Source organism: Octopus bimaculoides, chromosome 4 (genome assembly GCF_046866305.1).
Source record: "Octopus bimaculoides isolate indiv1 chromosome 4, ASM4686630v1, whole genome shotgun sequence".
Classification (NCBI taxonomy): domain Eukaryota; kingdom Metazoa; phylum Mollusca; class Cephalopoda; order Octopoda; family Octopodidae; genus Octopus; species Octopus bimaculoides.
The window spans coordinates 43691464-43718039 of NC_142931.1; the positions used below are offsets into that span (position 1 = coordinate 43691464).

Here is a 26576-nt window from a genome sequence, read left to right on the forward strand (position 1 = left end):
ACGGTAAATTTTAAATTGCAATGCCTTTCTTTCAGATGGTGTCACAGACATAGTCATGTGTATGCCCCATCGTGGTCGGCTTAACTTTCTGACTACAATGCTGGATTTCCCTCCTGTTCGCATGTTCCGAAAGGTATGTTTTTATTTCTTTGCCACAGATTACTTCTTTTACTTCTACCTAAAGTGCCTTTAGGTAGAGAAATTTGTCTATTTCTTTTTAAATAAAACTGGTGGTCCTATTAAGCAATTTGGTTAGAGGAACCCTATTTTCTTTTATAAAGTATACATAGGGAACACCATCTTGGCAGGGTTTGTTAAACATCTCATTTTAAGCTTTAGTCTTAACAGAAGTTGAACTTAGTACAACAAAATAATAAAATGTGTGTTGGTTATATAAATCCCTTACATTGAAAAATTTTCACTTATCCATGATACTTATCATCATCATCGTAGTTTAATGTCCGTTTTTCATGCTAGCATGGGTTGGACGATTTGACTGAGGACCGGTGGACCAGGTGGCTACACCAGGCTTCAATCTGATTTGGCAGAGTTTCTACAGCTGGATGCCCTTCCTAAGTGTAGTGGGTGCTTTTACGTGCCACCAGCACGAAGGCCAGTCAGGCGGTACTGGCAACAACCACGCTCAAAATGGTGTATTTTACGTGATACACTTGTAAAATAACATTGCTGAGCCTTCCTAGACTAGTCTTGAAATATTTGAAGAAGAACAAAAAATGAGATTGTTTGGCATTGTCTGGAGTGACATCAGCTTCTTGTATCTTGCTGCGTATTTGTGTTTTCTTGCTGTGTTTTCTTGCTGCGTATTTGTGTTTTCAAATAGCTATATTCTTTACATGCTTCAAAGTTTACATGCTGTGTGCCTGTACATTTGTAATACTATAACCACTATGGATTGTTAACATTGGTACAGTGCTGTTTGAGATATGATTATTATCATCATTATTATATGCTTTCCATGCTGGCATGGATTGTACAGGTTGTTGTCATGGTCTGAATCAAGGGACCATGTCTTGCTCATATGTTTCAATTTTTGACATGGTCTTTACTGGCATATGCTCTTCCTAAAGTCAGTGTCTAGTAAAAAAAGTTGGCTGAAGTAGTAATTCTCTGTGTTAAGTCATATATAAACCAAATTTTTCTTTTTTTTAATATTTTAATATACTTGACATTCATAAATTATTCTCTTATAGATGAAAGGTCTGACAGAGTTACCTCCTATGGCCAAGGGAAGTGGTGATGTTTTATCACATTTATGTAAGTTTTAAATTTCTTAATTATCTGGGGGTTTTTTTCCTTTTATATGTAGACATACATAAATAAGACTTTTTAATTTATATGTCTATGTAAATGTTGTTTTTATCTATACCCAATATAAACGTTATGTCTCTTTTAGCTGCTACTGGTTCCTAGTAACCCTGGGAATCTGTCAAGTGGCTTGGATGACTAAATCAGCCCTCTTTCCTCCAGTTAAGTGGAGGAAGAGAGTGTATGGAGAACTGAGGAGGATTAACAATAAAAGCTAACAAAGGATGGAAGAATGTGTCCAGGAGAAGACAAATTACCTTTTGAGACATGCATTGTTATACATCTCTGGTTCCCCAAGCTATATGTTAGATATGATGATGAGGGTTCCCGTTGATTCAATCAACCGAACAGCCTGCTTATGAAATTAACATGCAAGTGGATGAGCACTCCGCAGACATGTGTACCCTTAATGTAGTTCTCAGGGAGATTCAGTGTGACACAGAATGTGACAAAGCTAGCCTTTTGAAACAAAAGTACTACTCATAATTGCCAGCTGAGTGAATTGGTACAACATGAAATAAAGTATCTTGCTCAAGGATACAGCACCCCATCGACAATCAAACTCATGACCTTACAATCATAAGCTGAACACCCTAACCTGTAAGCCACATGCCTTCTCCTGAGCTGTTGTAATCAACAGGTAGAATAACTCGAAATGTTCACTAATTATTGAGAGAAATGAGTACCTCATACAATTCAGAAATTTAATATTGAAACTATACTCTGTCACTACTTTAAGTATCTGATTCTAATTTTTTGCTTGCTTCTTCAAAGCCTTGAAGAAATATAGTTATGTAGGGAAGCTTTGAAGAACATAAAAGAAACAGGAAACTTGGAATAGAGACTGTGAAGCCTCAACTTTGAATGTATATATGTGTTTATGTGGAGGCAACTGTTTGATAAGAGATCTTGAGAAAGCTTATTTAAAAGCACAATCTATGTATTTTATAGATATGTAACAAGAAGTAATATTGATTCCTTACATAAGCACAAGACCTCAAATTTGGTGGAGGGATATAGTTGGTTTTGTTGATCCCAGTACTTAAATGGTTTTATTTTGTTGACCTTGGAAAGATAAAAGGCTAAGTTTACTTCAGCAGTATTTGAACACCAAACCCAGTAGTCTGTAACTGAATACTGTAAAGCATTTCATCCAATGCTATACATTACACTAACCTTGTAACATGAAATATTAAGAAGAAAAGAATATTAATAGCATGTAGATACAACCAGTTAGATACAACAGCCAAATCTCTCAAATCATACTCTACTGCCTTAAGAGAAAGGAGAAAGATGCTTTATATGATGTAATCTTATAGATTCTTACAAAACAGGATGATCATGGATAGAGTGCTTTTAACTATAAATTTGCCTAATTACGGCTGACCTGGAGCTAAACAACATTTTCGGCCTGTATAACTTTTGAGGAGTACACTGAGAATAACACAGAAAAGAGTGAAACTTAAAAAAATAGAGTAGCTGAAACACAAAAGATTAGAGTTCAGTGCGTATAACACTTCAGTGACTGAAGTGGTTGAATCTAAAAGTAAAAGAATGGAAATCTTAAAACTACAAACTATTAGACTAACACTTGGATGCGTATCTGTTCAAGCTTGTCTGCCTAGAATAATAGGATTGTTTTATATTTGAACCAAAAGAATTGATAGTTAGTAACTGCAGTTACGCTGACTGATTTCTCTGTTTTCAGACACATCACAAGATCTGAAATATGGTGATAATAGTGTTCATGTGTCTTTGATTCCTAATCCATCTCATTTAGAGGTAAGTTTAAAATATCATATGGCACAGGTTTGTTCATTCATTTTATGTCCATTTTTTCCATGCTAGTTTAGAGTGAACAAATACATATTGAAACATTGTCTTTAGAACCAGATGCTCTTCCTGTTGCTTAACCTCATCTGTTTTTCAAGTGAGGAACATATTTATACTAGTCGTCTGGGTTGATTCATAAGCAAGGTTTGTCAACTAATGTCACCACCTTTTGCTCTTTACTCTCTATGGTAAGTTGCAGAATGTAAGCACACAGGCACACAGACTGAGCCCTGTCCACCTAGCCATCAGGGTGGCATTCATTCAAAAGCTACAACAATGCAAGGAAGCACATTGTGACAAATGGTATATAAGAACAGATATTCTGGTTGACACAGTGAAATAGAACTCAAGACTATATGCTAACAAATAAAGTCCCTATCCACATGGCCATGCCTGCACCTATGCTATGCCTATACACATACAATGGACTTCTGTATAGTTTTTATCTGTCACTTTCACTCACAAAGCATTACTCTACCTAAAGTGCCATACAGTGAAATAAAACTCCAGACTTTATGCTAATAAATAAAATCCCTATCCACATAACCATGCCTGCACCTATGCTATTCCTTCTATTCAAATGCCATTTTCTTTATAGCCTGATGCATGCACATTGTATGGATGGATTTCCAATAATAATAATGATGATGATTTATAACTTGATGAACATCGTCACTTAAATGAATACTGTTAATATACTTGTATCATATTTATTGATTGTGTCTTTCTCTAAAAATGTGTGGGTTTGTGCCTGAAAATTATCATTATTAGAAAACACAGTGATTGATGGAATCATCAGGCTAACAGATGGAATGCAATATTTGGTTATATCTTCTAGTTCTAACTTCACTAGAATCAAATTTGCCTTTTGATCAGCTGGTAATTTTATAAATAAATTCTAGTCAAATAAATGGTACCCTAAAATTGGTACCTTTATACCTTTGTTAAAAATTATTATCAGGTAAATGATGGAGGGGTAAATTCATTGAGCATCAGATAAAAATATGTGAAATTTATTTGTATCTCAATGTTTTGAACTCAGATACCATAGAGGCCAGCATAACCTCTTCCATTGAAGCACTCTACCAAATGTGTGATCTTGTTCCAATATTGAAATCATAATTTCTTTTAGGGCAAAATTCTTTACAATATTTAGTTAGAGATGAAATGAAGTCCTGTCAAGTTCTAGTGTTGATTTAATTGACTAATTCCATCTGTTTAGCTTTTTGTTTTTGTACCTATGTTAGAAATTACTATTAATATTATTATTTTCTTTTGTCAAAAGAATAATTTTTGTTCCATTTAACAGGCTAATAATCCTGTGGCTGTGGGTAAGGCACGTGCAAAGATACAATCTCTGAAGATCGGAGACTATGGTCATGACGGTGTAACTCAAAATAAAGATGTACTTTGTTTCCAAGTACATGGTGATGCTTCCTTCTCAGCTCAGGTACTTATAGTTTTATTTTTAATCTGTGCTTACCAACCACATGGTTCCGGGTTCAGTCCCACTGCGTGGCACTTTGGGCAAGTGTCTTCTACTATAGCTTGAGGCCGACCAAAGCCTTGTGAGTGGATTTGGTAGACGGAAACTGAAAGAAGGCCGTCGTACATATGTATATGTATATACATATATGTGTGGTTGTGTGTCTGTGTTTTCCCCCCAACATCGCTTGACAACCGATGCTGGTGTGTTTACGTCCCTGTAACTTAGCGGTTCGGCAAAAGAGACCGATAGAATAAGTCCTGGGTTTGATTTGCTTGACTAAAAGGCGGCGCTCCAGCATGGCCGCAGTCAAATGACTGAAACAAGTAAAAGAATAAAAGGAGTAAAGAGTATATACACACACACACACACACGTACCTTTTCTCCAGGGTATTATATTAGCTGTGTGATAGGAATGAGACTTAAAATTTGACGTTGAAACTAGGGCAGTTACTTGGTTTACTGAGAACTTAACCAACTCTTCATAGAATATGCTTTCTATGTTATTTTAGAAACTTCTAATATCCATTTACTGTGCTCCGTTTAACTTGCCCATATCTTATTGTCGCATATTGAGCAACGTCTCGTCACTGGAATTCACCAAATAGTTTGTGTGCCTTGATATGAAAAGAATTGTAATATATTTGGAGCAAGGAACCTCATCAGAGATGAAATTCACTGTTGTTGAAATGCTATTTGCTGAGATAGACCAACACCAGTCTTCTCAAATTGGAGCTTTTCACTTTTCTATCCCCAATAGAGTCTTTAACCAAAAACAGCCGCTTTTCAATGGGGATTTGAATAATTAGCTATGTTTATATGAAAAAAGAAGGCTACCATCATCAATATTGGCATCATCATCATCACCATCTCCAATATCCTCTTCATTGTTATCAAGATTATTATTATTTTGTGCTTACATTACACTTTCAGGGTATTATCAGTGAAACCTTTAGTTTTGCTGAGTGTGCTCATTTTTCTGTTGGTGGCAGCATACATCTGATAGTTAACAACCAAATTGGTTTCACAACTGAAGCTGAAAGAGGAAGGTGAGTCCATGTAAATTTTCAATGACCTTAATTAGTATATGCTATAATTGCTAAAAAAAAGTTTCAAGTGTTGAAATCTTGCCCATGGCTTGAGTTTGAATCAAACCTTTACTTCACACAAGGTTCTAAATGACTATGATTCTGTAAGGCAGATATTTATCAGTATAGTTGAACTTTTGTGACTGACAAAATGGATTCTATTCTTTATTATTAAGTGGTTATTATTAAGAAAGACATCTATTTGTAAAAATACTTAATACAGTAGATTATATACTTTTCAGATGCAGTACAGTAGGTGAAGGTCTATGGCCTAGTGGTAAAGGTGTTGAACTCATGATCACAAGGTCATGGGTACAAATTCCCAGATTAGGTGGCATGGTGTGTCTCTTAGCAAAGCATTTCAGTTCATGTTACTCTAACCTACCAGCCAGAGGTTGTGATGGTGAATAATAATTACAGAATTTTATGGGATTTTCCATAAAGACTGACCATACTGTTGATACCAGATGACTAGATATGATTGTAGAGGACATAAAAAAATAGTGTAAGATCATAGGCTTTACTATATAATAATAGAGTGTTACCAAAGAAATTGAAAAATATCAGGATCTAGCCATAGAGATTAAGAGATTGTGTTCTTGTTATTAGTGGTGCACTTGGCACAAAATCCAAACAACTACCTAAGAGATTGAAGGTTACTGGAATTGAGACCTGCAGAAAAGTGCTGTCCTGTATTTTATAAGGACCCTAAGGAAGATGCTTGAGTCTTGAGACTTGTCACTTAACCTCAAGATAACATCCTTTCTAACTAAAGTAACATGTAATACTTTCTAATAATAATAAATTTCTTTCGAGTGTTTTACTAAGTATCTACTCATCTATTCTTTTGTCAATTGTGATGAAAATAAGCCAACTTGATTGAATGTGGTTTCTTGTTTGGTACCTCACTTTTCTGTGTATAGGAATCAGTAAAATTAGCTACAACAATATATTATGGCTTGGTGGTTGTTCAATTTAGTTGACTGTATTCACTAACCTGATGAAGTTAACTTCATACTTTCTGAAAAGAAATAATTTTATTTATTTATTTTCCATTCTAATTGTATATTAAGACTCAGGAATGTATTTAAAATGTGTCTTCTCTGTATTCTTATTCTTCCAGGTCTTCCATGTATTGCTCAGACCAGGCAAAGATAAATGGTTACCCTGTTCTTCATGTGAATGCTGATGACCCAAAAGTATGTTCTGCAATGTCTGATCATATTTTGTTATCATGTACTCAAAGCCCTTATCCATATATAGACAAATCACTTGTACTTGTTTATCAGTTATTCTTTTCAAATTGATTTTCAAATAAAGTTTCTTTTTATTTTCGTTAATTACATGAAGGAAGAGGGGCAGTGCAATGGCACCCTAATCTTTGCAAAGTATCCAGTTTTGTGAGGTACTGCAGTGAATGTGTAGTTTGAACTTCTGTAGTTTAATGTCAGTTGGAAAACAAATAAGAGGACTAAACATTGGCTAATGAGTTAAGTGCAGGGTTTTGGATGAGAGATACAGCAAGGATGGCAAACAGTTGCTGCATTGGATGAGCTAGGTTTGTGGAGATATTCAGGAATAGGGAATATTTTAGTGGCATCAGGAATAGAGATGAGAAAACATGCATCTTTGAGCTAATATTTGTAGTAGATTAGCAATTGTATAAGTGAACCAGTTTGAAAGTAGAGATATCTGATATACCAGCCAGATTATTATGAAATCAGCCTGGTAGTTTAAACACCATTGATTTATACCCTGTTGGGGTTATACTGTGGATGTTAGGTCTCTCATGTAGGCTAAGGCATGAAGATGATTGTTTCTTTAGCTTTTAGTGATAATTGTAGCTGTGCTGTTCTGCAGGACTAGCCTGAGCTTAAGCACTCTATCGTATACCCTGACAATCTCTATGACCTTACCCATTTCTCCGCAAAGAGTATGCCTACACCCCCTATTCCATCCATGTTACATTGCCTGTGAGGACCCTAGCTGAAGCTCCTCTCCATCTTACCTCTTGTATGCAGCATACATCGACACGTCTCCTTTCAAGCATCTCTACAATCTCACTTGACCTACCCTTCAGTGTGCCTACATTGACAGTGCCAACTCTGAAAACTGGGAAAGGAATGTGGGGTGAGGCTTGGGGAGGAGAGATGTTATTCAGCGCTTGAAAAAGAGAGGAAGGTTGTTGTGTTTGTTTTTTGGGCATGCTTCACCCATTCTCACTTCTGACCTGACATCATTCAAATATTCAAGCATGTTAAGATTATTGTCCTTACTGGAGGTAGGAATAGGTGTTAGCAGTGTTGTAAGTATAAGCATTATGGTAAAAAAAAAAATAATAATAATATAAATTTAAGAGGTGTTGCAAATATGGATATTTCAATGTTAGATTAAGTTAGATTAAGTTGCATTTGTCCAGAGAGGGGGGGATTGAAGGTATGATGGAGGGTACCACCAGCAAGGAGAAGGTGTTTCAGACAGAGAAAGAGAGGACTCACACACAGAAGAACAAGCGCACACGTACAGCCCATTAATTTTCTCCTTCAATTGATATGTGCATGGAAAATTACTGAGTAGTTGTTGGCATATTTCTAAACGAAACGAAAGATAGTCGGTTAAGTAGGTGGGCAGTTAACCTAGTTGCATTTGTCCCAGGAGAGAGAGAGCATGCTGGTAATACAGAGAACAGCACCAGTGAGGAAGGGGGATTGAGACAAGAGTCATCTGGTAATGGACGTGACAAATTTCTAGACAGAATGAAATGAAAGATAGCTGGTTAAGTAGATGGGCAGCTGAGCTAGTTGCATTTGTCCCAGGAGAGAGAGAGAGTGCAGGTAATATATAGAGAACAGCCCAGTGAGGAGGAGAGGTTGAGAGAAGAGTCATCAGGTAATGGTGGTGAGAGGAGAGAGAGATATCTGGCGTAGATGGTGGGAAGATAGAGATATCCGGTATGGGTTGTTGGGGCGGGAGAGGTGGGCACACCGCGGACAAAGTTTAATTTTGGCAGATGGTACGAGGAACGAAAGTAGTAGTAGTAGTAATAATAATAATATACATTCAGATTGTTCATGGCAGATGAGAAATTAAACCAAAGAAACGAGTAATTATTGTAACGAAATTACATAAGAGATGAAGAGGTTATATATTGAGGGGATCAGTTTAAATGGTTAGCTTCTGAAAACTAGCTGTTAGTAAACAATACATTTAAAGTATTAATGAGGAATGAATGTATGAAAGATTGCAAAAAACGAGAGAATCTTAACTTAGCAATACGTCATCAACACTTGGCGACTGGGCAAGAATATGTAGAAGGAGATGTGTGGAACAGAGCTGAACAGATTGGAATGGAAGAGAGCTCATGGGATAAGGATTTTTATTTTTAGATAGAAACTGCAAGCAGAAGCAAGTTTAATTTGAGAAGATGGCATGAGGAACGAAAGTAGTAGTAGCAGTAATAATAATTTATATTCAGAGTGTTCATGGCGGATGAGAAATTAAACCAAAGAAACAAGAAATTAAACAAGCCAAGAGGCAAGTAATTATCTTAACGAAATTACATTAGAGATGAAGACTGCTATTTCTAGAATGACAGACATCCACATAGATGCCCCATTGTTAACTCATAATAGATAACAATAGAAAAAAAATTTATTAAAAAAAATCTGTACATGTCATAAAACACCTGATAGATAATTCATTATTTCTCTACACTTTTGTTATTTGTTTCTCTTCTCTGCCAGGCTATAATCCAAGCAGCAGCTATAGCAGTGGACTACAGGCAGCAGTTCCACAGGGACATAATTATTGATTTAGTGTGTTTCCGTCGATGGGGCCACAATGAACTTGATGACCCAATGTTTACTCAGCCTATCATGTATAAAGCAGTAGAAAGTCGTATGAGTATACCTGATATGTATGCTCAGCAACTTACGGTAAAATACATTAACTCTTCCTTTGCATGTTTATTTTGTTCTGAATCATGTGTAAATGTTATTTACTCCAAAGTAATTATTACAGCTTCTTAAAGTTATTTTATATGATTTTTTTTTTTTTTGTCACTGAAAGATTCATATTTCTAGTTTAAATAAATATTTATTGTTGTTGTACTTGGGGATGGTCATATTGCCAGTTTAGCCAATAAAAACACACGCACTGTATATTTGGTGTTAATTTTTTTTTTTTCAGCTTTATATTACATTAATCTTAATCTTAATCTTATTTCGGCCAGAGTTCTTTCGTCACACTTCTGTGACCTCATCAGTGGTCCTTTGTTTCCTTCTTTCTTATGTGTGTCTCACCTTGCTAAATATTTATTCTTTGTAACTTGTGAAAGATTCATTTTTACAGAGGAGGCAGAGTGTAAGCAACTGAATTAAATCTGATATATTGCTGTTATTTTTGCTATTAACTTTAGTGGGATTTAAACTCAGAATGAACAAAGATAAAATTACATATTATAAAGTATTTAGTTCACTGGTCTGTTACAAATATATAATCTTTCTTGTAATATATATTTTTAGAAAGCTAACATGGAAATATGGTACTTTAAATAAATTCTATAAAAGATAAAATCATTGAACAAAAATTAAATATACAACATACTGTATATGCAAGATAGTCTTATATACTGGATAGGAGGCAACATGCCTTCTTGTAGAGAAGTTGTTAAAGGATTTATTTGATCCAGGGTTTACTTGTTGCTTAGGAGTTTAAGCTAGATGAAAAAGAAATAAAATACTTTTCAAAGAAATTGCCAGAAGCTGCAGAGAAAGCAACTTAAGACATCTGGCTCAAGAAAAGATGAGTGATGTTTTTTGGTACAGTTAGTTACTTCTACTTAAAAAGATCAAATGTTGAGGCTGACACAAATGTCTAGCTGAGTCACAACATTTGACTTAACCAATTTTGTGCTACTCTGCAGGAGTTTTGTCACTTGGCCTTTGGTAACTCTGGTGTTGCTGTGAAAGGGGTCGGAACATCTACAGAGATCTTCACCAGGGCAGTCAGCATTTGGTCAAGGACCCCTTATTTTCATACTCACTGCTAACCTCTATATCTAGATGTTCTATCCTAATCTTATACTGGATTGGCAAAAGCATTTGAGCATCAGGCAAAATACCTAGTGGTATTTATTTACATCCTTTTATATTTTAAGTTCAAATCTTTCAGAGATCAACTTCATTATTCTTCTGATGGGTATGCATCAGTAAAATAAAGTATCAAGGCCGATATAATCAGCTATATCCACCCAACAGAGTCAAGGCCTTGTGCTTATGTGAAAAAATACTATATCTGAAATAATGAAAAGTTACATGATGGGAAAATTTAATGGCAATAATAGAACAACATTTAGTAGAGTAAATACAATGAGGTTTCATTGCTATTTTCTAAAAATGTCATATTATAACTATTATGTATATTTTTATTTAATCAGCAACAAGATCTGTGCACTGAGTCTGAACTGAAATCCTTTGTTCAAGAATGGAATAATGTCCTGGTTGAAAACTTCAATAAAACAGATAGCTACATACCTGAGGTAAACATAGGCTTCTTGGTTATAAACTGAGTAAAAGTTGTTGCATTATACAGGGTGTCCACAAAGTCTGGGTACGTTGAGTAAATAAAATCATGACATAAAGAATTAAATATAAGAAATAATAACTTCTTAAAGTATGTGTTAATCTCCATGTGGGTACATGGAGTAAATAAAATCATAACATAAACAATTAAATATAAGAAATAATTTCTTAAAGTATGTGTCAATTCCCATGTACCCAGACTTTGTGGACACCCTGTATATTGATTAAAATGTTGTTTGCATGGGCAATTGCCAGTTTTCTTCAGAAAATTTACGTGGCCCTGCAAATACAGATGCAGGTTAAAGGTCAATCTCAACTGACAGAGACCTCTGGATATTGCTGATAGCCCCAGTTTAGCTCTGATTAATTAGAGCCATAATCAAAAGCATTCTTTTTAAATGGCATCCAAAATTACATTATGTATTGGAGTGGTTCTCAATCTTTTTGACTTTGCAATGTGCTGGAGGTGAAAGAAAATATTACTTCCATACATGGAAGGTTAAAAAATGCCTTAAAGTTAAAAAAAAATACTTCTAGAAAAACTATTTACTACCTTGTTTTATTAATCATACTTGTGTATAACACATCTTTCAAGACACTGAAGCATTAGTATGGGCTTTCTAAAGCCTTAAATCATATTTTTTAAATACCATGTGACCTTTTTCATTTTAATATGCTAACAGAGGTGTGATTTGATGTGAATTTTACTGCTATTTCTAGCAGATTGAATAGCACTTAGAAGCTCAAACTGAATTATGAGGTTTCCTTCCATCAAATTTGGAAAAATGAGTTGGTCATGGTCTGTTAGGTGTGTGGAGAAGCGCTAGACAATGAAAACACTGAGAAAACCTTAAGGTCTTAGAAATATCCATCTGTATTTGATGGGGAGGACATTTTGATAGTTTTGAGAATAAGAGATATACACCTATTGCAGAACTAATTGGCAGTGTCTGCTGGATTTAAATTTTAGAAAAACTTGAATCTACAGAAGAACAAACATCATCATCATCGTTTAACATCCGCTTTCCATGCTAGCATGGGTTGGACGATTTGACTGAAGACTGGTGAAACCAGATAGCTACACCTGGCTCCAATCTGATTTGGCAGATTCTCTACAGCTGGATGCCATTCCTAACGCCAACAATTAGAAAGAAACGAAAGATTGTATTATCCATTGTGTCCTTTCTTTAAGAAGCTAAGATATTTTCTGAGAGGAATTTGTTTGCTATTCTGGCAGGTTAAGCAACTATACACTGGCTTCTTTGTTGGCCAGCTATATGCATTTTAAAGAAGTAAAGAACTTAATTTTAAGTAAGACTAAATTCTGCCAACTTTAGCAAAGACATCTTACCTAGAAGAGCTGTAACCTTAAATATAAATTACAATATGAGAGACATCCAGATGTAAAATTATCACCACCACCAATCATGAAAAAATTCAAATAACAATAGAAATTGGTAGTTTTCTCTTTAGTGTATGCATCAAGTGAGGATAAATAAATGTAAAATATTAATGATGGTGGTGACTATCTGATCAATACCAAGTATTATTATTTCAGACAATTATAAAACAAATTTGCTCTACAAGATGTATGGCCTATTTTTGAAATCTAAATTACTCAACATGGCAAAATGCATATAAAACAGGAAAATGTAAATTGAAATAGGACAAAAAAAAGTGAAAAATTTGATAAGGAAGCTAGAATATGTAACAAAACTTAGAAATTTGTTCATAGATGATCTAATTGCCAGATTAAGTTTTGATAAATTCTTTGCATGATTCTTCACTAATGTTCCCAATTCTTTACTCTGAAATACAGCAATTCCACCTGCTGAAACAATGGGATGGTTATGTTCAAGCTTCTGACAACATTACTTCCTGGGATACTGGAGTTGATGTAGATGTACTGAAATTCATTGGTGACAAGTCTGTGACTGTTCCAGAGACAACAGTAAGTGGCCACATATTTATTTTCCGCATACTTTTTTACTGACTGATTCATTTTTTATTCATTAGTCTCTAAAGAAGGAGGAAGAGCATGACTGAACCCAATGGAATACTATGTGAGGGAGACTAACCTCATTAATATTAATTTTGAATTGAAGATGATTTGTGTGAGAGAGGAATAAGGTAATAATGATACAAATGGGAGGAGATGGTTCTAGAGTGATGCAGTTTTGGAAAGGGTTCTATTGAAAAACATGTGCACAGTATAGGGCCTTGGAAGTGAGATGAAGCATAGTGGGAGAAAAGAAAGAAAAATTAAGTTAGAAGGGTTTGACAGTTTGGCATGTGTTTCTTTAATACCTACTTCAATCTGGTTTCCTTTTTACCATAACTTAATATTTAGCACATGGGGTAACCATGTATCTCCTCTACTGCAAGACACTTTTTCTTTTATCTCTCTATCATTCTGTAACCTCTCATCACCTGGCACAAAACCACCTTCCTCAATACTATTCCCTGCTCAGTTGAGGCATCTTTGTCTTGCAAGTTAATTAACGACCTTGCTGGTGCTGATGTTATGTAAGAGCACCAAGTACACTCTGTAAAGTGGTTGGCATTAAGAAGGGCATCCAAGCCTAGAAACCAAGCCAAAGCAGACAGTAGAGCTTGGCGCAGTCTTCTGGCATGCCAACTCCTGTCCAACCCATGCCAACATGGAAAGCAGACATTTAGTGATGATGATTATGTTACTCATTTAAGATGCATTAATAAAAGAAACCAATGATTTGTATCTCATTATGAACAAATACATTTCATAAATTAGTCAGAGGATGAAACCAGTGTAGAAACCAGTGTATCAGATTGATAGGACTGCATTTTACGTTCATAAGAGATAACATCTCATTCACTCTTGAATATGACTGGTCTATTATAAGAAATGTTTCTTGTGCCCTGAATTAGAATTTGCAATGTAAGTCAATGATTGCCTTGTCACTTTCACAACACTAGTAATGTCACTATGGCAGTAAATTTTACAACCTTCTTAGTTCAAGTTAGTCTCACCTATTGATTAGTATGTTGATCATTGACTGAACACAGTGCCAGTAACATGATGTAAACCATTAGCTTCTCAGCTGGATGCCTGGTTCCTTCTCAACGTGTCGTGTCATTTACACAAATGAAAGACTCAACTTAAAAGATTCTATCAAAGAATGTAACCAAGATATTAATATTTGATTAGTTAAATTTACTAATTTATTACAATACTATATTGTTTTAGTGCAATGCTGAACTAGCCAAATGTAGAGAAGGTATGCTAATTTCCATTAGTTCAAAAAGGAACAAACAATTTATATAGGTACAATAAGTTGTTAACCTATACCAGAACAATAGGGAGGAAATTGTAATGTATGTTGCTAGTGAAATCCAGTGTGTATTATTTTGAGTTAGAATTAATTTAATGGTATTTTTTACTACATCAATACCTATATTTTATCTTTCAGAATGTCCACCCGACTATTCAAAAGACACATATTGATCGCCGTAAAAAGCAAATTGAAGCTGGAATAGACTTGGACTGGGCAACTGCTGAATCTTTGGCTATTGGTTCTCTTCTGTACCAAGGTATTCAAAATTCTATTTTATTTCATAATTTTCAGAGATCACATTATAATCAGGATATAGTTGGATATTTTAATGTTTTTAGCTAAGAACAGTTTGATTTATTTAGAGAAGTATACTAGGGTAATCTTAAAAGATAGCTTTAATTAACTTGAGACTACACAAAATTACCTTCATACAACTTTGCACTGATCTTAAAATAAAAACTGCATGCAAAACTGTTTACATTTTTGACATGGTGCCCTCAACAGATACAGAATGCTTACTGTTGAAATGTCCTCAGCAGTTATGGCCCATGTTTCACTGCCATGTGGCATGGCTGTTCGCACACATGCGTCATACAGTCTACCTTTTACTTTGGCACCAGTGATGTTGCAACTCATTTCTACTGCTGAGTGAACTGGAGCAATGTGAAATAAAGTGTCTTGCTCAAGAACACAACACAGCCAGGCCCAGGAATCAAAATCACTACCTCGTGATTGTGAGCCCAATGCTCTAACAACTAAGTCACGTGCCTTTATTGTACACCACTTAATATCATGTGAAGTTACATGAAATATCACGTAACCAAATCCAAAACAGAGATAGTGTCACCACCATTTTATAAATAGAGAATTTGAAAGTTGCAAATTATAAAGCATGAAACCTAAAGTAATGAAGAAAACCCACAATTAAATGTATACATACACATATAATAGGCTATTCAAAATTAAGTAACTTTACTTGAGACTCAATGCAATGCTGGCCCTGAAATAAGAATTGTCACTCCATTTGGTTCAATATCCTTATAAAGTTTGTTAGCTATGACTGACATTTTCTGTATCAAATTGCAATATTCTAGTCTTAAGGCATGTATATTATTTAATCCTGTAGGTTTTAATGTTCGCATTAGTGGACAAGATGTTGGCCGGGGAACCTTTAGTCATCGTCATGCAATGATTGTTGATCAAAAGTCAGATGATATCTATATACCACTGAACCATATATCATCTGACCAGGTTGGTTGCTTTGAGGTAGGTAACATTACTTAATCTTTATGTATTTTTCCTACATGTTACCTAGGTATATACCAGGAATATCTTGTGTGTCCATATCTTTGTTAATGATAACCAGTAAAATAGCCAGTGTTGTATTTTAAAAAATGGCAATTAGGGTGTTGGGCTTGTGATCATAATGCCTTGGGTTTAATTCCTAGGCTCAGTAGTGCATTACACTGTGACCTTGAGAAAAATACTTAATTTTACATTGCTTCTGTTTATTCAGCTAAAACGAGTACCAGCCAAATGCTGGTAGGGTCATTCCTCTCAAGGCTGTCATATCCTGGATGTTCTAGAGTATCAAGGGTGGTAGTCAGTCTACTCATGATTATATATGAACCTAAAACAATTTGTAAAAGCATAGTATTTGATTTGCTATTACATCATACTCATTTACAAGTGACATTTATGAAATATAAACACACATCTGCACATGATGAACTTCTGCATGATGTTTGTGCAGAAACCAGTGAATCCATCAGCAGTGGCTACATTTTCTCACTGAAGAAATTTTTTCTTTAGCTTTCTGAAACTCCTGAATCATTTGCTAGTGAATTTGAATAGTCTAGTAAAAGATAGTCATAAGTTTGATATTACAGTGTTTAGTCTTTAAAGCTCTTGTATCTATGGCACAATTCTTTTAAAGAGTATTATTATACGAAAATAGGATTTGAATCTCTAGAGAGAAAGTGCCAGAATATATACAATTAGGCATCATGGCTGATGCTCTAACAATTCCATCAATTTACTGCTATAGTTTGGTGCTACATTTGCTTGTCCTTTAAAGGGTGGAAAGCAAAGGTTACGTCAGCAGAGTCTTAAATATCACAAGGCACTCTCTCTGACTGTCTCTGTGAAGTCTGGTACTTTTCTTTTGCTGCTGCACCACTAAGTTACAGGGATGTGAAAAAAAACAAAACAACAAACTGACACTGGTTTTCAAGCAGTGGTGGGGGACAAACACAAACACAAAGACATACATATAAGCATATACATGTGTGTCTCTGTGTGTATGTACGTGTTTATATGCATGCACACACACACACACACACCAAATTCATTCACAAGGCATTAGTCAGCTTGGGGCGATAGTAGAAGATGTTCAAGGTGCTGCACTTTGGGACTGAACCCAAAACTCTGTGGTTACATAGTAGGCTTCTTAACCACGTAAAGTAGATAAAGTCTACTATTGAAGTCTCGGTGTTCTGACTATAAATACAATGCATTGCTGGTGACAGAAAATGAATCCCGCTGATATCTTGGTAACCTTTTCAACATCTTATTGGCATAAACATCTACAAATTCTAAAATAATTTACTGGAAGTTTTGACAAAATCCTCTTTTAATTTTTATTTTTTCTCGGTTTTGTATCAGAATTTTGTACAGAAACCACTGAGAACTTGTAATTTTGTTGGTGGCAGCAATCGTATTGTTTATTTGTAATTTTGTTTGCTTTTAAAGGCAGCTAACAGCGTTCTATCAGAGGAAGCAGTGCTTGGTTTTGAATATGGCATGAGTCTGGAGCATCCTAAAAACCTTGTTATTTGGGAAGCTCAATTTGGTGATTTCTTTAATGGAGCACAGCCTATTATTGACACATATGTAACTAGTGGAGAAAGTAAGTATACCATTTTGTTTTTTTGTTTTTTAAGAAATCTGTTATATATTTATTTCATACGTTTTCCTTTTCTAGCATTTATAAGAGAGTATATTTTAGAGCAATTGTTATTTCAGCTGGATGTCTTTTCATTTAATCCATTCAACTGTGGACTTAGATGAGTCAATAAAAGAAACCTTTGTAATCACTCTATGCATTCTAAAAGTAGTGCCCAAATTTCTCTCAAATAATACAGAACCCTACCGCTTTCAAAAAAAAAGGACACATTGGATAATGTATTCTTAGGTATACCCTTAAAAAAAACGGGTAGTCATAACTAGACTGCTTTTGTTCATAGATCTATTCATTCAGTGTTGACCAGCTGCTAAACAACCGTTCACCGACAAATTGAGAAAGGTAGAGTTACGTCCCTTGTGCAGTATCACTACCATAGCTATAGCACGATTTCAACATACGACGTGTTATCTCTGTAGTTGTAGTTAGTTCTGCACATTAATTTTATAACTATCGAGTCGTAGCTTTTATAGAGGTGTATATTAGTTTACATATTTTAGGTTTTTATTTATTTTCGTTTGATATAGACAATTTTCTCCATATTAAAATGTATTTTCATATTATGTTAAACTGGTTGTACACACACATAATGAAACATATTTACAATGAACATTACACTCATGCGTGCACGCATTCACCCACACGTGTTTGCTTCAATAACCACAGGGGTTTACAAAAAGACTGGCAACAGTACACGAAGATACAGGGTGAGATTACATTAAAAAAAAATTAAATAAGAGAAATAAACAAAAATTGAAAAAATTCTCCAGACGAGGGAAATCTGAGGGCTACTCATGGAAATCCCACAAAAATTACTGTCGCCCTGACTACTAAGGCGAGTGTCCTGTCCTTAGCTGTTCTACTGTATAATCACAGGGCCTACTCACTCAGACCATGCTTAGCACTCTCATCCTCCTTTCAACAAATTTTATAGGAGGCAGCACTTCCCTCTAGACCAGTAGTACCCAACAGATTTTTGACCATGCCCCATTGAATCATTTCTAAAATCCTGAATGGTCTAGAGTCTAGACCCTTACTTTCTTTTTCAAGTAAAGCTGGAAAAAGTTGTTGAATTTATAGCCAAAGGGTAAAGTGCCTATCTTAAGCCCTTTCAGTCTCATCCATACATGATCTCTTTTGCCTAGGCCGCTAAACAGATAAAAACTGCCTGCCCTTCCTGGCTAAATGAAGGTTTTGACTTAAGTGCAGTAGAATTATTTGTCTTACCCACACATGAAAAGCAGTGTTAGTTGGTGTGTAGCTTCAAGTTAGCTATGAGTGATGTTTAATGATATAGTCCCTGTAACTCAGCTGTTCTGCTAACATTTCTATCTATTTATAACGTAGTTATTTCTAAGTTTTTCTTAAGCAGTATTGGGATGTAAACTCAGCAAAATAATTGAATTTAAGTCTAAACAATTTTACATTTGTTTAATTCATAGTTTAGAAAATTCCAGATTACATTATTTTTTTTGTTTCCTATCAGAATGTTCTTGAATCTATGTATGTCTTCTTCAGCAAAATGGCTACTTCAGAGTGGCTTGGTGATGTTACTTCCACATGGTTTTGATGGTGCTGGACCCGAACATTCTTCATGCCGTATTGAACGATTCTTACAGGTAAAATACCTAGTTCATTAGTCAGACAGTGTTAATGACTACAATGAGAAAAGAAGTTGTGTTAATTATTATGGTTATTAATTTTACAGTAAATGCTAGTTTGACACTTAGCCTCACTGTTAATATCATTAGTATTACTACTGTAGTGTTTTTTATATACATACATACATATATATATATATATATATATATATATATATATATATATATATATATATATATATATATATATATATATATATATATATATATTTATATATATATATATATTTATATATATATATATATTTATATATATATATATATTTATATATATATATATATATTTATATATATATATATATTTATATATATATATATATTTATATATATATATATATATATTTATATATATATATATATATATATATATATTTATATATTTATATATATATATATATATATTTATATATATATATATATATATATATATATTTATATATATATATATATATATATATAAGTCAATAGCTATCTTTTATAAATTATATTTCATATTTTTTCTGTGTCAGTCATATTTTCATATTTGTTTGTCAAATCTTCAGGCTTCTCAGCCATATATATATATATATCTTTTTTTGACTATGTCAGTTAAGCTAATTTCAACAGATAGCCTGTGGCCTCGCTCAGTTAGCATTTACCTGGTTTTCTATCACTTAATTTTTTGAAATTGTACAATCAAACATTGTTAGTTATCTACCATGATTGAAGATTCCCACCTAGTGGATACCTGTATGCGATGAGTTGAATGTGAAATGAACTGTTGCAAATTCATCCTCACTTGCAACTTGAGTTAGAACCCAGAGCTTAGAAATTTAGTACTAGAGTCAATTTTCCACACTCACGGAAGGGATTGAACTTAGAATTGTGAACAATAAGGGACTTACCAAATTTATAGCTCTTCTTACTCTCTCATACTTATTTACAGCCTAGTAAATCAAATCTTTCAAGAGCTAAATTTCTTTGTTACAGACACAATACAAGCTAAAAGCACCCAATACATATGTAAGGTGATTATAGAGTTAGGAAGGGTATCCGGGTGTAGAAATCATACTAAAGCTGACACTAGTGCCTTGTAGCGAGATGTATCTTGTCAAACTGTCCAACCTATACCAGTGTGGAAAATGGATGTTAAATGAAGATGATGGCAGAATCTGAACCATTTAAATGATTCAGATTCTGTCATCATCCCATCAAATATCTTATCCAATCAGCTGTCTTATCAATAACATTCATGAAAGAAAATATTTAAAGAATTAAGAAAACTATTTTTTAAAATTTTGCTTAAGCTTTGATTTTTTTTCTCTATCTTGCTTAAGCTTCATCAATTTTTTTATTATCATTTAAATATAATTATTTTTCTCTTTTGTTATTTTATTATGTAGCTTTGTGATAGCAAGGAGGATGCTATTGATAGTGACCATGTTAATATGGAAATAGTTCATCCCACAACATCTGGTCAGTATTTTCACCTGCTCCGCAGACAGGTAAGTTTATTAAGATTATGAGGTTATAGACATGTTTAACAGTGCCATATCATCAATAAGATATTTCTATAGATACTCACACTGGCTTATTAAAGCAACAGAATACCCTCTAGTGTGGCAAAATCTATTTTAGTCCAAAGTGGCGACAGTGATTCCACTTTGGTCTCATATCAGTTGTTTGTTTATTAGGAAAGTTTGGTTATAATTTTAAGTGATATTCTGATAAATCAACAACTGACATTAAACTGAATATGACTGTAATCTGAGAAATCATTAGGTTTCATATCTATCCTGATTGTTATTATTGTTTTGGGTAATCCCAAATTTCTTTCAATTGATGTTTTGCCTATGGCCATCTAATTTTTACTGTAAGGTAGCTTGTTTCAAGATTTAAGACTATATGCTTTTGTAACAGTTTCTTTGAAGGGAACAGGAATAGATGAAAAAATTCTATTGTCGATAATTGAAATCTTAAAACTAGTTGGTCAAACTTGTGAAAAAAAAATTCTATTGATAATTGAAATCTTAACTCTTATAGTCAGACATATAAAAAAAAAAATCTTCGTTTACGTGTGTTGGATTAATTAATATTTTGAAAAAGGCTGTATGATTCATAGAGAGTGACCTCCCTTGAACTTTCAGATTTCATTTTACTTTGTAAAAAAAAAAAAAAAGAAATATAGTAAGAAATTGACAGATTTCAGCCAATGGATCTATATACATAATATACATATTTCAAAACATTTATTTTATTTCTTATAAATTTTAAGCTCAGCGTTCAAGACTATTATCATCACTTCTCTGTAGTGTTTTGATTGTTAAAGGCACAAAATTTATTGGATTTCTTTTTGTTAGTTAGCTGCAATTATCAATAAGGATGGTCAAATTCATTAATCCTGACGCTTTTCAGTGCTTTCCAAAACTTTAAACTTTTCTTCTATTTTTAGTAAAAAAAAACCTTAAAATCTGCTCATTTTGTTTCTTTACATCACATGCAATTGATTTGACTAATTCTGTTATAAATTCCTCCTTTTGAAGCATACATAATGGTTTATGTTTATTAGCACTAGCATCATCATGTGCACCTCTGTTATCCATTGGATAACATTTGAAGGGCTAAAATCCAATTAAATATTAGAAATTAGCAAGACTTAATCACTGATATAATAATATTCTGCTCAATACCACAGATTTTCTTGTCAGTTGTTTGACCTTAACCCTGTTCAGCATGTCTCTTAGTGGCTAACGACATGTGCATCTCTGAGAACGAGCAGAAGTAGTTGGGGAGCATCATAGCCATGTGTTGAGAGGAATTCTTTGGAGTTTGAATAATTCACCTTTGGAAACATGGGTGTTTCCTTCAACATCCTTAAACAACTCTTATTCAGGAACCGTTTGCACGGGATGGGCTACTCAACCTGAAGAAAATTCTAACTGGACCCCACCTGCAAAGTCATGCACTTTTTACTTTGATATGAGATTTTCATGTCGCACACATATGGTTGTGATGCATGTGCCTGGTGTACCCTTATCAGATGGGTAGTCATGATGGGTATACTGGGCTTCATATATTGCACCCTAGTGTCACTTTGATGGCATGCACTACTCTCTCACTCAATAATAATAATAATGAAATTATTGTGTATAATGCTCAGGTGCACTACAGCTCATCAAAGGTGCATGTACAGTACATAGAATTATGTACACAAGTCAGGAAAGTGAACAATGTATGAGTCATGATATACATGTGTGCATGTATATGGAGGGGGGGTATCAGGTGTAGTATTGAGAAATTTCAGGAAGCATGGAGGTTTTAAAAGATGTGATGTTTCAACAACTAACAACTGATGCAGGTCGTTTGTTCCATGCTTCAGCAACTTTGAACATGAAAAAATGTTTCCGAAAGTCAGGTGAGCTGTGCTGTATTCTGATTTTGTAGGCGTACCCTTGTGTGTTAGACACATGGAGCTCAAAAAGGTGCTCAAAGGGTTGTTGGCATGACGGTTAATAATTTTGTGGGTGTTTACCAAGTCAGTTGCCAGGTGTCTGAGCTTCAATGTATCTATGCCCAGGGAAGCAAAGCATTCAGAGTATGCCTGACAGAGGGTATTGGCTTGGTTGCACATCTCTGAACAGTTTCCAGAAGGTCAATGTCCTGAGCAAGATAGGGATTCCAGACTGGTGATGCAAATTTCAAGTGTGGCCACGCCATAGCCATATACAGCCTTAAATACATAGCTGGAGAACGGCTGACAAAGGTCTTGCTGAGTCATGCCAAGACACCCTCATCCTTCTTGACAGTTTTAGAGAAGTGCTTTGTCCAGTGCAAATCCCTGCTGACAGTAATGCCCAGGTCACATTCACAAGAAGGTTTCTTGATATTAGTATTGTGGAGAGAGTATGTGGATGCTGGGTTTTTCCTCCCAAAATGCATGGTGGTACGCATGTCCACAGCCAGCTTGAGTTGCCAGTCCACAATCAATTGTTGTATTGTGTCCAGTTCCAATTGCAGGAAAGATCTATAGAGTTCAGGATCTGTCCTTTTTATCTCAAAGTACAGCTTAATGTCATCTGCATATTTCAGTGTTGTGGCATTCTTTAAGTTGGCATCTCTGTCATTAAAGTATGCAACAAACAAAAGAGGACCAAGAGCAGATCCCTGCGGTACACCAGATGACATTGTATAGGGTGAAGAATGCTGTCCTTTGTAAACAAAGTTTGGTGGTTTAACATTGCTAACACCATACTCTCTCCTGTTCTCCCTCACAGTTATGGAGGTTTTTTAGTCTTGTGAGTTATGAAGTAATATTTCTAGTGTTGATGCCATAAAAAAAGCACCCATTTCACTCTGTAAAGTGTTTGGCATACAGTGGGCATATGAGTATAGAAATTGCTAAATTTGAAATATTGTAGCAAGATGTGATCATCCAATCTGTTAGATCCTGTTTAACTATTTAACCCATACCAGCAAGGATAATGATAATAACAATTGATAATGATTGATTAATTGATTGATTTTTCACTTCAAGTAATTCTAAATTTTGCTTTGTTTCTAAATATGTTTTAAGGGGCAGCCTATGTAACATATCAGTATTATATAGTTGACATGAGTTAACTATTAGACCATATTTTACTATTCATTCTATTGACAATTGTGGTTTGGAGGTTTTTTTATTGGAAATAAAAGTCAAATTTCTGGAAATGTTGCATATTTTAATGTTGACAGAATGAAACTAAAATAAGTTTATAAACAAGTTTCACAGTTAGCTGTAGCACACACTACACAATGATTGGTCATTCTTAGAATTTCATTGCGGTTTATGGAGCCTAGTCTCTCCATAAAATCTATCTTCTGTTTTTCAGTCTTGCATTTCTAATATATTTTTCAAGTAAATTAACATATTTCATTGCAGATGGTGAGAAATTACCGCAAACCCTTGATAGTTGCAGCACCAAAAACTTTGCTGAGACTTTCTAGTGCAGCGTCTTCTTTACTTGATATGGCACCTGGAACTTGCTACCAGCCTGTCCTAGGAGACAACAAAGTTAACCCAGAGTCTGTTACTAGATTAGTGTTTTGTTCTGGCAAACATTTCTATGCATTAAACAAACAAAGAGATGCTTCAAACAGTCACAATGTAGCCATTATTAGACTTGAAGTAAGTAAGAGTTTATTTCTTCTTTTCTGAACTTTTATATTCTGAATATTTAGGTACAGACTTGGCTATGTGGTAAAAAGTTTGCTTCTCGGTTACATGGTCTCAGGTTCTCTCCCACTACATGGCACCTTGGGCAAGTATCTTCTACTATAGCCTGAAGTTGACCAAAGCCTTGTGAATGGATTTGGTTGACAGAAACTGAAAGAAGCCTTGTGTGTGTGTGTGTGTGTGTGTGTGTGTGTGTGTGTGTGCCTTCATTTCTTGTGATGGCTGTAAATGAGTGTCACTGTCATACAAGCAGTGTTCTTCACTTCCAATCTTCCATGAAAACATATCTAATGATGGGGGATATATAAACTTACTTAGAAACAGGTGAGGGTTGGTGACAGGAAGGGTATCCAACTACAGAAAATCTGCCTCATTGATTTTCATCTGACCCATGCAAACATGAAAATGATGATTACGATAACAATCTGTAGAAATAAAACCCACAACAATACATTCAATAACAGGAGACCTTCTGAAGAATTTTATAGTTATTTGGGGAACAAAATACACTCTTAATTCCATGCTCATGGAAGAATTAGTATTCATTTAATATTTACTGGAGAATTAGTACTACCAGTTACAGTCATGACTACAAACTATTTAAAAATGGAATAAATTGGTTTATCATGAAAAAGAGGAAAAGTTTAATGTTCCAAGCAGGATCTTCTGATGAAGTATCTTAGCTGAAACATTTGATTTTCCTCTTCCACTCAGCAAACCAATTTATTCCACTTTTGACGTATGTGTATTTACCATTTATTAATGTAGATCATCACTAATTTCTCCTGCTGTTTACTTTAGAGTCAGGATTAGCTAAGTTGACAGAGTGACAGTTTGTAGTCTATCACTAGCTTTTTGCTCTATCTCTTACAAGAACATTTAAATATTAATTGTCCTAGATGTATGTAGGAAGCACGAGGTAATTTAATGTCAACAGTGTGACACTGGATAATTGCCAATTGTTTTGTTAGCCAACAGTGCTAACTATTGTAGTGTATTTTTACTCCTCTTGGCAAACAAATAAATTATGGGATATTACATGTATATTACATACTCTGCACTTTAATAAAACTTTTCTAGCTACTCTTGGCTGTTCTAAAACTTTTGTGAGTTTCCTGAGCTGCACTAATTCTGACCAGATTGTCCTTATAGCATGTTGTATGAGTTTCACAAAATGTGGTCCATTGTCTATGGAGATCTTTCAGTATCATCATTGTACACTGTAGCACCCTCAGCTACAGTTTGTTACCATATATCCATCTGGGAGAAATAACTGATACTTCCAAACACATACATGTAAGCATGGTTGTGTGGTTTAGAAGCTCACTTGGCAAACACATGGTTCTGGGTTCAGTCCATTGCACAACACCTTGGGTAGATGTCTTTACTATAGCAGATTAAGGTTGACTCAAGTCTTTTGACTGAGAATCTTTGTGGAAGCCTTTCAGATGAATTGTACTTTTAATTCAAAGTTCCATCTTTTTTCATATATTATGTTAGGCCAATCTTGCCTTGAGAATTACATTATGGGTACACACATCTGTGAGATAATCAGCCACTTAGATATTAATTTAAAGTGGGCACTAGCAACCTTTCTCAAGAAATGGGCCATATGAGACAAGGCTCATCATGTGACCAACACTACTGAAAAGACTCAGGGTAATTTTTCATAGGCATGCCATTTAGACAATGTGGTTCTGTCTGTTAGCAAAGGCACTACTGGGATAAAAGTGAAGCAACTTCACTAAGATTAAATTTTCTTTGTAAGGGAGTTAATTCCTTGATGTTCTGACATTTTTAAAGTCAGTTGATGGAAACCGATCTAAGAGAAATGCTCATCTAGGTAAAAAATGAGTCAGTTCTGTTGATTGATATCTCCACAAGAAGTTATGACAGAGCAGAGTCAGCTGAATGCATTTAGAAAGGATCTGCATATGCAAGGAGTTTGACTAAAACAACTATCACCTCCAACATAGCAATAGCTGAATTCCTAAATATTATACTAGACCTTATGACAAATAAGCTTCCCCTTTAAAGGAAACCAAATGAGGAGACAGTGTACCAAGGTCAACTTTGCCTTTCATCCAATCAGGCTTCTTTAAGTAAGTACCAGTGCAGTACTGGGGCCGATTT

General features: G+C 34.7%; 1 protein-coding gene across 2 annotated transcripts in view; it reads left to right on the top strand.

The window, feature by feature from the left end:
• LOC106874001 (2-oxoadipate dehydrogenase complex component E1) overlaps positions 1–26576 on the top strand; it is a 52264-nt gene that overhangs the window by 17425 nt on the left and 8263 nt on the right. For both annotated transcript variants that reach the window (XR_016241473.1, XM_014921555.3), the window contains exons 6-20: positions 36–133; positions 1212–1275; positions 3035–3108; positions 4469–4609; positions 5579–5694; positions 6857–6932; positions 9477–9668; positions 11171–11272; positions 13135–13266; positions 14765–14885; positions 15756–15895; positions 17381–17537; positions 19110–19210; positions 20635–20736; positions 24150–24395. Coding sequence is in view for 1 of the 2 variants with exons in the window: in XM_014921555.3 (XP_014777041.1) it covers positions 36–133; positions 1212–1275; positions 3035–3108; positions 4469–4609; positions 5579–5694; positions 6857–6932; positions 9477–9668; positions 11171–11272; positions 13135–13266; positions 14765–14885; positions 15756–15895; positions 17381–17537; positions 19110–19210; positions 20635–20736; positions 24150–24395 (1862 nt within the window). In the remaining variant the exon portion in view is untranslated. The remainder of the gene's footprint in view (positions 1–35; positions 134–1211; positions 1276–3034; positions 3109–4468; positions 4610–5578; positions 5695–6856; positions 6933–9476; positions 9669–11170; positions 11273–13134; positions 13267–14764; positions 14886–15755; positions 15896–17380; positions 17538–19109; positions 19211–20634; positions 20737–24149; positions 24396–26576) is intronic.